Here is an 11,606-nt window from a genome sequence, read left to right as displayed (position 1 = left end):
CATAGGTATTTGCAAGTCTGTTTTAAATCAATACAGAAGTGATACTTGAACTCATCTGGCCGACAGTACTCTTCGATTGTCTCTCGACCGTCCGTTCGGGTGAAAATATGAGCTCACCTCTTCCGAACACCTGTCGCCCAACCCATATCTGCGCTCGATAGCCTAGTTTGGCTTTCGCATTGGCGCATTGGGTTACGGTGTGAGCTGAATAATTAAAGAATCCCGTCCAGCATTCCGCGCAAATTTGTCACACTGATTTGCTGGTTCGATAGTGCACGTCGCGTCGTCATCGTCGTCGTTGTCGCCCAATCAGGGAAAGTCAGACAATTGAAACTGCATAAACGGCTCTGGCTGGCTGGTGCCGTTGTTGTTCCAGAAGAAAGATAGTCACAGACCGTGTGGTGGCTGGCAGAAGAAAGTAGTGTGGACTTACCATGCTGATTGCAATGACCGACACGCACCGATGAGCGACGAAGGCGCGGTGGCCATCCACGGTGCCTTGAAGAGGCCGTTCAAACGGTATGGCCGGTAATGGCACTTCAACTGGACACCCGCACTTCAGTTTAGCAGTTGCGATTCTTGGCAACCGAAGCGTCAATCGAACTTCTCCCGACATATTAGTGGAAAGTGGCCTCCGGGAATAGTGCAAGTGAATCTACGACATTAGAGAATCTAATTAAAATTGTGTGATATAATATGTGATAGCGGGAGCGGGTATAAACAGTGCTGTTTAGAAGAGGAAACCAAAGCGGAAACTCTTATCACTAGTAGTCGAATGATAAGTATTTGCACGAAATGTTCTATGGCTAAATGGCACATGGTACTATTACAGAGATGATTGATAGCGTCGGAGAATATACATCGAAAAGACTGATAATACTTATCGGTAAGTGTATGCTTGTGTAAAAGTGTTGTATCAAATTTTAAGAGTGTTTTATTAAAAGATACATGTTGTGACCTTTATCAAACCACATCAGTGTTTTCTGAAACTGCTATTAAGGAAAACATCTGTGAATGAGAAGGTCAATTTGCAAAACGTCGGTCTTCAATCGTGGTTGCGGACATAGGGGAACGGAATCCATCTTCAGCATAGTGCTCCCATTTTCATTCTACCGAAAACAAAGCTAATAAGCGCTATTTGTTTCGTTTTTTTTCGATTTTAGGAGTGAGCAAGTATAATAACAAAAACAACGGAAACAATTAATGCTTAAATCGTTTGTTTTGAAATTGGATGAGTATGACTGAAGAAGGGTGCGCTGCACATACCCTACGTGCTTGTATGTTTTGTTACTGAATAGTTCACATACAAACTTTTTTTCTATCTAGCAAACATACGTCCCTACTTGAACAGAATCTTCTTTTATGAGCACTTTCTGGTCCAGTTTTTTTTTTATCTGTATTAACGAGATTTTTAACCCTAGGCTAGTTCATCTCGGGACCCACGCTTTACTTCCCTTCCGAAGGAAGAACTCACGTTTTGCGAGTTTGTCGGGAGTGGGGTAAGATCCCAGGTCCTCGGTGTGATAGTCAAGTGTACAAGTGTTCCAGTTAATAATTATTGTTTTCCAGTGTGATTTCACCACTTGGAATTACTGTCTAGGAACATGAGCGATCTTCTGGCAGAAATTCACTGGTAGAAACAGCAGGAAATTCGAAGGGGATGCACTATTAGTTGAAATACCCTAGCATAGGCATTTTGAGGCCTTATGTCTAGCGATGCACTTTTTGGAAGAAAATTGCCACGCGGTGAACTTGATCAAAAATTCAATAAAAATAAACTTGAAGTTTGTCAGAAATGTTAATGTATTTTCTGACGCGAGCTTGATGTTCTGAAATAATTTTGAAAATGACTTGTAATCAAGCTTGTTGTTCTATGACTTTTTCGAAATTTGTATGGATCGTACTCTTTCACAAGACACTACCAACACTTCACTCCGCCCCCTAAGAGTCTACGTTGTTTATGAACATGCTCTTTTCGAAGTTGGTGAAATTAGTGTCTGGTTAACATCCAAATTTCAGTGGATTCTTGACGAGACCCTCAACGAAGCCCTGTGTTGTTCCTTGGTTCCCAAGATAATCGGCATGATTTTTGTTAAATATTCTTTTTTGAAGACATCTAAGAAAGTTCGTGGAAATTTTAGTTTGAAATTATTCTGTTTTCAGAACTATTATCGAAGCGGAATTCCCAGAAAAATCATAAAAATCAATATTCGCGATGAATTACTTCAAAGATAACACAGCGTAACAAAAATTAACTATTGGTCTGTCTCAAGAGCAAACTTATGTGTCTCCGACAGATTTTGGGCTGCTGAACCCGAATCCGGGATCAGATTTGCTCCAGCACGTCACAATTTTGAGCTACACCTCAATTTATAGGGCAAAATATGCTCGAAAAATTGTTGGCAGATTTTAGATTTGATGGCAAAGAATTCCAACTAACTATACCCCTAACAAACAGCGATCGGTTATAATAAGTAGACTGATTGAAAGGAACAAGAAGGCTTCTTGTTCTGGTGTTTCTGCAGAAATTCAGCTTTGAAAACAGATACATAGCTAGGGTTTTCAGACGAAAGTATTTTAAAAATATGACAGCAGGATCTAAATTTTAAAAACTGATCGAAAGAACAACAAATAAGCTGTTTTTGCAAGTGTGTAACACTTCCATATCTTGAAATGTTGAATATGTATCTGATGCAGGAATTCAGTGCAACTTGTAATTTATTCACACTGTTAACAGAGGCATTCAGAAAAACGAAATCAAAATAAATAAAGTGTGGGTAAATAAGCGATTTGAATTTAATTTTGGTTTGACCGTAGACGTCAAAGTTGCACAATCTACTGTTTTAGAGTTATTTTAAAAATGTGTTTAAATAGACAAAAAATCAGATTTTTAGCTTATTTTCGCGTTTTTATGAGAAACCATGTGAATCTATCTATATATATAAATAAAAAAGAATAGTGTTTGTATATCACGAATAGGCTCGGAAACGGATCAACGGATCTACACCATTCTTTCAGTGTTTCATTCGTGCGGGGCTCCGACGTGTTCGTACGAAAAATAATTGGGAACATCGACCGGAAACGCACAAAATCAAAAATCCATTGTGCGGGGCATTTTTATACAGAGCTGCATGTCAAAAAACACAGTCAAGCAGAACGACGAGACAGCTAGTAAAGTATAAATCTTCCTGAATACTAGGAAGAACTGCACATGTTTTCGAACTGGACATCTCAGAAAGCAGTATCTTCAACACTAAATGTAAAGTTCTGTAGATATCAATATGAGGTCACACCAAATAAACCGGCTCTTCAAATTGAGAACCACTGAGCTTTGCAACACCCCTTAATTGTAAGATGTAAGATAATCCTTGAGACGCAGAATCCTTCAACATTCACATGTTCTTCTATAACTTAGCATGGCCCGTGATCCAAGATTGGGAATCCGCGTGCTGCATGAGATACTGAATCTGAAATAACCCATTTTCACTTTCTCATCATAGTTTCGGTCCTTGAGAAATTAGTATGGCCACTAAGGTCACGCAGCATAGAAACCAACAACTTGCTTTGCAACACCATTCTGTTGCATTAAATGCTCCTTTTGGCACAGGATTCCCAACTAACAATCGTCAGCCGCAAACAAGCATGCATGCTGAATTGTTGCTTTATAATAGTAATTATAGCTGAACTAAAATTATGCTGTACACATTACTGTACAAATGCTATTTCAATTGAAAAAGTAGCCAATGTTCAACTTTTCGTATTGGTATCAACAATGATAATTTAAAACACTTTTCAAACGTTTAATAAGATTTTTATTCGACTCGCAGTAATTCTTTTACAACATAGTTCAACAAGGCTTTTTTCTGCTTCTTGTTAAATTCATGTAAAAATTAGCACATGTATCTGTATAATGTGTTTTTCACAAGTCAAATAAGCGCTTTCGTTTCACCATACTTTGACACAGAGTACATGATGAAAAAACACGTGTTTTTTACTGAACAACAGCTGAATTAATCTGTTGTTCAGTCGTAAACCATAATGTCTGTGCTAATTCACCACTGCTGAATAGGAGTCGAAGTCTGATCATTATTAAACCACGGAAAGTTTATGTTTTGATTTGAGCGCTGCAATTCATCATCTCTAGGATAGCGCAGATAGGAAGGCAAGCGGCTGGCGATCGACGGGTCTCGAGTTCGAATCTGGATTTAGGTAAATTTATGTGTAGTTATTATTTCACAATATTTGTTCACAGCATTAAATTCCAATCATAAACTCTCGTGGAAATTGAAAAATTTTGCATTTTATTTATTTTTAATCATTTTTGCTAAAGCTGATATAGTTATAAAACGATTTGACAACAAACAGTTCAGTTGGTACACAACACTATGCCTTATAGTTTCTCCAAATTTGTGTGAATAGAACCCGAACAATGGTTGTGCCTGAAAATTATCCAGATGTTATTCAGCATCATGCTGAATGAATTCGTCGTAAAGGTGCTTGTAAAATGAGTGATTGTTAGTGGGGTTTGACACTTTTTTTTAAATTTTGCCTCAAACTTAGGAATCAATCAGCCAGGGATTTTTGCAATGCCAGTCCAGTATATAGTAATTCGTGCACCTTGAGACGCAAAACCCAAAAAAAAAGTTCACATCTTGTCCTAGGGCAGTGATGCTCAAACTGCGGCCCGAGGGCCGTATGCAGCCCTCGAAGCTCTAGAATGCGGCCCGCAGAGTACTTTGTTAAATGTTACTGATCGTTCAAAATTATGAAAACATATTATAATGCTTAATCTTAGGCAAATATTTATCTTTTGTTTATGACGAAATAGTTTCAACAGAGACGAACCAACCAAGGGCTGAAAGTCTCTTTAATAAAGACAAATCAATCAATCAATCAATGGTTTCAATGACAACATTACTACTTTCAATGATTTTCCGTGATTGAAAAAGTTGTAAAAAAATATATTTTAGTTCGTACAAAAGGCTGAATTACGAAAGGCTGAAAAATAAAAGGCTGAAACATGAAAGGCTGAAATTAGAGAAGGCTGAATGCAACAAAAGGCTGAAATAACATAAGGCTGAAATGGTTATTCGACTAGTTTTCAAACGCACCAGCCTTAAGGCTATCCGCAACACTAACAACTTATACAATCAAATCACTCCTATTGGGAATATTTACATACATCCATTGATTTTACTATCTTTTTTTAAAATTTTGTTGGGTAATCGACCAGCCGTGGCACTCGCAATGGTTTTGCTTGAGCTTGACGATTTACCGTCTTACCGTCCCTAGTTCATGGTTGGCCAAACTAAGCCATTTTTGGGAAACATGCTTCAGTTACTCAACTAACAATCGCTAGCCGCAAACAAGCATGCATGCTGAATTGTTGCTTTATAACAGTAATTGTAGCTAAACTAAAATTATGCTGTATACATTACTGTACAAATGCTATTTAAATTGAAAAGCTAGCCAATGTTCAACTTTTCGTATTGGTGTTAAAAATGATAATTTAAAACACTTTTCAAACGTTTAATAAGATTTTTATTCGACTCGCAGTAATTCCTTTACAACATAGTTTAACAAGACTTTTTCCTGCTTCTTGTTAAGTTCATGTAAAATTTAGCACATGTATCTGTATAATGTGTTTCTCACAAGTCAAATAAGCGCTTTCGTTTCATCATACTTCGACTCAGATTACGTGATGAAAAACACGTGTTTTTTACTGAATAACAGCTGAATTAATCTGTTGTTCAGTCGTTAACTATTATGTCTGTGCCAATTCACCAGTGCTGGATAGGAGTCGAAGTCTGATCATTATTAAACCACGGGAAGTTTATGTCTTGATTTGAGCGCTGCAATTCATCATCTCTAGGATGGCGCAGATAGGAAGGCATGCGGCTGGCAATCGATGGGTCTCGAGTTCGAATCTGGATTTAGGTAAATTTATGTGTAGTTATCATTTCACAATAGTTATTCACAGCATTAAGTTCCAATCATAAATTCTCGTGGAAATTAAAAAAAAAATCATTTTATTTATTTTTAAGCATTTTTGCTAAAGCTGAATAACAGCTTTACTATATAGTTGTAAAACAATTCAACAACAAACTGTTCAGTTGGTACACAACAGTATGCTTTATAGTTTCTCCAAATTTGTGTGAACAAACCCCGAACAAAGGTTGTGCCTCAAAATTATCCAAATGTTATTCAGCATCATGCTGAATCAATTCGTCGTAAAGGTGCTTGTAAAATGAGTGATTGTTAGTTGGGTATGTTCTAAATCAGAAAGTTTTACGACTGGCCATAATGCTATGAATTATTGAACGCCTACACTGCCCATAACCGCATAACAGTCACATTCGACAAAAGTAGGCATTGGAGAAAATTGAGCTCAAAGTTTACAACTTGCATTACTTAGTATGGAAAACGATCGAAATTTCAAAAAAATACAAAAATTTAAAATTAAGCCTTTTTAAATAAAATCTTCTTCTGCTCTTTAATAGTTGACAAAAATGATTAGATCAAGTTCTGATTGCTATGAGGCCAGTGTGATTCCCTAGTGTGACTGTTATGCGGTTACATTCGTGAATATTCGATAATGAGACAAAACGACTTGGTATTTATTTCACATTTTGGAGAACAAACTAGTCAAGTTTATTTTGGTGGATGAAAGTACTGATGATTTGGAGATCATCCCCGGTATTACAGTAGACGTTCGATAACTGCAACATGTTTATGTTTCACTTAGCGAATAAAATTCGATAACTACAACAACTGACAGACGTCAAAGAACTGTCAGTTGCTGCAGAATGCAGCCAATGTGTATACGGAAAACATCGCACTGCAACAAAATTGCATGTGAAAAACATCGCATCGCTGTTGACATTTCGTTTTGACGGATAGCGGTACGATAACTGCAAAATTGTTGCACTTAGCGGACTTGCAGTTAAAAAGCATTGCAGTTAAAGCATTTGCACCGAGCTAACTCTACTGTAACTGAATATTGACAAAAACAACAAATGTTACAAATATGCAGTTATGGGCAGTACATTGCTAAGACAGTATTTTTCAAAAGCATAGCATTTATTTCAAAGAAGGGAAAATCTCTGATGATATTGTTTAAGTAGCCGTAGTGACAACAATTTCCAAAACAACATGACTCGAAAGAATAGCTCATGTTTGAGTTTGAAGAAGGATAAATTAACGATATGAATACTATCAGTTCCTTTTTGTGTTCGTTGGCAAGCATAGGAAAACTCTTTCGCTCACCCGAATGCCGGCGACGCAAAATAGCAAAATGAACGCCAACAACCCAACACTGAGTGAGAGCACGGTGCACTAAAAACGAACGCAACACGAACGGCTCGCCACCGACGCCACTGAAGCGAATCAGAAGAGAAACAAATAGTGTGCGAAATGAATCAGCTTGCATCGGTGTATAGGTACCGTAATCCGGGGTCAAATTGATCACTTCAAAACAACTTTTGCGGATAACATTAGTGACTATTAAAATATTGCAAAAATAATTTCTGTAAAATCAGTACCCAGTGGATCTCCATGAAACCATGTGACAAAATTTTGTTCAACTAATTTAAACTTTTAGTAAAATTACTCCAAAAATAAAAAAAAATGAAGATGCCACTTTGGGGCGAAATTGATCAGTGTGCAATTAGGCATCGGTTAAAAAGAAAAATTTCCTTATCCACTTAATTTTGCTCTTCTGAACCCGAATAACGCGTTAAAAATCTTACAATTAGTGAATTTGACCCTTAAAATGCAAAATTAAATTTTGAAATTTCCTCCTTAACGCCTAAAGGTAGGCAATTTTTTTTGAAATAAGTGGTTTCTGTTACAATAAACTACTTTTTCGTCAAAAAAAGATTTTTTTTTAACTTATTCATATCCAGAATAGCTTCATAACTTTCTAACCAAGGCTCCACAAAAATGTTGAAACAAAAAACTTACGGGAAGTCCTAGTGGCAATCGATTGTTTGCTGTCAATGATTTCAGCTTAGTGAGAAATACACTGCAAATTCCTTAAAAAAATAATGCAAAACTAACTTTTTTCTAAACAAATAAAAGTCTAAACTCATCTCTAGACATCTATGAACTAGATGGGGTAAAAAGTTCGAGATCATTGCGACGCTTAGAAGTTCCTGGTATGCAATTACAATGTAGTACCCAAATGATCAATTTCACCCCGCTGATCAATTTGACCCCGTTTTACGGTACCTAACAAATGTGTATTACTTTTTTCAACTATGGTTCAAAAGTCTTATCCATGTGTAATCTTTGAAGCTATACTTCCGGCACCTGGTGAGTCAATTCTGAAGTAAATTATCAATCAAATAAGTAGTATTGGTATTGTTTGTCATTATATTGCATCAAGACATTCACCTCAAAAGAAGTTTACTTTTTGAGAATGTTTGTCGCTCAGGGTGTCTAGGATGCTGAGCGAATATGTATTAGCGCCAGCTTGAAAAAAAAAAACATTAGCATAAATTTTTATTATCAAATAGGTTTTGATGTATTAAACACTTTTGCCGAAGACCCGAACATTGTATGCAATTAGAATTTCAAAATATTCAAGCTTTCAATCCGTTATTTGAATACACACTAGTGCCATCTACTGAACTGGTTTCGACCCAATTAATCTATCATAAGATTGCCCTTGGTCTGCAGAACAATTTTGTCGAAGACAGCATTATTCTAGGAAGTCATGATCAAAAGATACAATCATTTGTGCCGTGGGGTCCAATGGACCCCAGGGGTACAAAATCGCCCGGTTCAACTTTGACATCGAGAATAATCCATAGTACGCCATGAAACAACTGGTATTTTTGCACAAATAATTCATCGCGGTGTAGTTTAAAGGTACAGTAAAAATGCGGCCGATATGTCAATCCAAAATTGTTCTCGGCAACTTCAAAGTGGTCCTGGGGTCCAATGAACCCCAGGTATCCATTATAGGGTTAATGCTTTTATGAATCCCACCTGCTATTGGTCAGTTATGGTGAGCACAATTCGTGAGCAGATTCAGTGAGAAATACAATTCTGCAGTTTTGAAACTTTAAAAAACACGAGAAAGATCAATCCGGTCCCCGCTGATCAATTTTACCCTGTATTGCGGTACTCAGTTTTAGTGATGGATTCATTCCCTAGTAGCATTTTTAGTCAAACAGACTAGGAGTGCCTCTTCAAACCATCATAAAACTAAAATGAAAGGTATAAGGTATTATGACGGTTTTTGAAACCTCTAAAAGACTAATTTGTTATCAAAAAGTTATTTGGATTGTCCAATCAATTAAAGATTAATTTAACAAGTCTAGCTTGGTTATATTTTATTATTATAGTGTGACAAAATACATCAACAATGATTCACTTAAAGATAAAAAAGTAGTATTATCACAAGCCTGTAAAATAATTATTTGTTTCATCCACATCAACTCAATATGTAGTATAAAATGTTGCACTCAATTTCATTGCCTACATTTTGGCGAGCAACATATGAACTAAAACCATGCTTGTCTGTTTCCCACCCTTAGCAACAACGTTACACCTTGCGCACATCGCCCATGCTGGACCGGTAATAGTTCGCCAGCCGCGAAGCGATTTCGTCGTCGGTACTTGCACGTGGGTCGTCGAACGGCCCTGTCCCGATCAGGACATAAAATTCTATCTATTCACCCGGTCCAACCCGGAGGACCGACAGTACGTCCACATCGACGAAACGTTGGAAAAATCGAATCTCAGCTCATCGTATTTCAACCCATCGCTTCCTACGAAGGTTATCATCCACGGGTACAATGGGGACATGTTTCTGGAACCATTGATAAAAATGAAAGGAGGTTAGTGGGTCTTAAGTACTAGTTGACATAATGTAATGAATTGACTTCTTCCAGAATACCTCAATCGAGGTAGCTACAACCTGTTCTACGTAGATTGGAGTGTGCTTGGCCCAGGACCATGCTATCCTTCCGCGGTGCACAATACGAAACACGTTGGTACCTGCATCGCTCAGTTGGTTCAACGGATCTTAGACATTGGTACGGACAACGTCCACCTAATTGGATTCTCATTGGGTGCCCAAGTAACCAACTATGCATCGGTAAAACTACGCCCATTCAAACTAAGACGAATAAGTGGTCTGGATCCGGCAATGCCCTTGTTCATCACCGCGGACAAAGATGACAAACTGGACCAGACGGATGCGAGTTTTGTGGATGTAATCCATACGAATGCATTAGTGCAAGGCAAAATCGAGCGATGTGGACATGTGGACTTCTACATGAACGGTGGTATCATACAGCCTGGATGCTGGGCAGGTGGACAAAGTAAGAAACACTGAAGGGCATGTTCCAAACAAGTAACCCTAACAGAATTCGTTATCGTTGCAGATCCTATGGCTTGCAGTCATCATAGGGCTCCGGACTATTTTGCCGAATCCATCAGGAGTCTTACCGGGTTCTGGGGCTGGAAATGCGAAAGCTACATTTACTACCTGCTTGGATTTTGTCCGCACAATAACCACCAAGTGGTTGCCGGTGAGGACTGCATTGTGGGTACCGAAGGAATGTTCATGATAACGACGAATGCAGATTCGCCCTTTGCCATTGGCCGGTGGACAGATGCCATGGGTTTGCTGAAGACCCCTAACGCACTGAACAAATTCAGCCTTAAGCGAGATCCATTCATCAGCGATATTGACCAATGGGGCAAACTGGAGGGAAACTTCAACAACGTGGAACAACTTCCGACGCCGTACTCTCAGGATCCGAATGGGGACGATTGGCCGTACTTTAATCACATTGGAACAAACAAACTTACCAAAGATTACATTAAGAAAATAATCGAACAGGACAACGATCGATACGATGAATCCACCGGAGACAATGCTGCAGCGCATTTGAATCTGCTCAAACACGCCGGAATGAGTAACGCCATCAACCAAAACGAGGGACTGAGTGATTTCCGGAAACGGCTTCAACTGAAAGAAGCCAGCGTAGTGGAGCAGTACTCGTCGCCGATGTACAATCCATTCTAGAACGGTTGTGTTAACATGTTACACGAATAAACTGGTTAAAAATGAGTTGCATTTTATGAAAGAACCATCCCCACGCGCAGTAGATACCTATTGCAACAGTGCACCCAGGTGTTGAGTGGAACTGGTGTTATCAAATAAATGCACTATTAGTAATTAATGTCGGCTTGTATCGTGATTGACGACTACTGCAGTAACATCGGGCGGCTGTTTGGGACTTATGGTTTGAAAGAAAGTTAGTTACCTAACCTGTTTTTTGTGCAGTTGTGAAGTGCAGTACGGAGAGTGATCCCTTAATGGTATTTCGGTTTAATTCAAAATATTTTTTGTTTTGTTTTTGTCCAAAAACTTCAACTAAAACTTTCATGTTCCTATTCATCAGAACATGATTTCGAAAAAATAAATCTAGAGGTTATTATTTTAGCACAAAATTGAATTTAGAAGTAAGAAACCATTCAATGTACGACTCTGCTCAACCACTGAATGTACGACTCAAAATCAACTTTTTACAATTTGTTGCCTAAAATAACTATAACGTTGGAAAAACACCCAAACCTCCATTTAGGTA

General features: G+C 38.1%; 1 protein-coding gene across 1 annotated transcript; it reads left to right on the top strand.

Annotated features, from left to right (window-relative positions):
• Positions 1-204: 204 nt before the first annotated feature.
• On the top strand, positions 205-11,086 carry LOC115261023 (phospholipase A1 member A). Its single transcript, XM_029862395.2, has 4 exons — positions 205-886; positions 9,543-9,845; positions 9,900-10,331; positions 10,395-11,086. The coding sequence occupies exons 1-4, from the start codon at positions 811-813 to the stop codon at positions 11,039-11,041; spliced, it is 1,458 nt and encodes a 485-aa protein (XP_029718255.2). The 5' UTR covers positions 205-810; the 3' UTR covers positions 11,042-11,086.
• The last annotated feature ends 520 nt before the right edge of the window (positions 11,087-11,606 follow it).

Source organism: Aedes albopictus, chromosome 2 (assembly GCF_035046485.1).
Source record: "Aedes albopictus strain Foshan chromosome 2, AalbF5, whole genome shotgun sequence".
Classification (NCBI taxonomy): Eukaryota; Metazoa; Arthropoda; class Insecta; order Diptera; family Culicidae; genus Aedes; species Aedes albopictus.
This window is presented reverse-complemented; position numbering and strand designations above follow the sequence as displayed.

What these genes read in the sequence shown, in the direction of transcription:
- LOC115261023 (XM_029862395.2), top strand. Translation starts at nt 811, where the DNA reads ATGGCACATGGTACTATTACAGAGATGATTGATAGCGTCGGAGAATAT. An exon ending in AAGACTGATAATACTTATCG is followed by an intron (nt 887 to 9,542) that starts GTAAGTGTATGC and finishes TCCCACCCTTAG; the next exon opens with CAACAACGTTACACCTTGCG. An exon ending in ATGCTGGGCAGGTGGACAAA is followed by an intron (nt 10,332 to 10,394) that starts GTAAGAAACACT and finishes TTATCGTTGCAG; the next exon opens with ATCCTATGGCTTGCAGTCAT.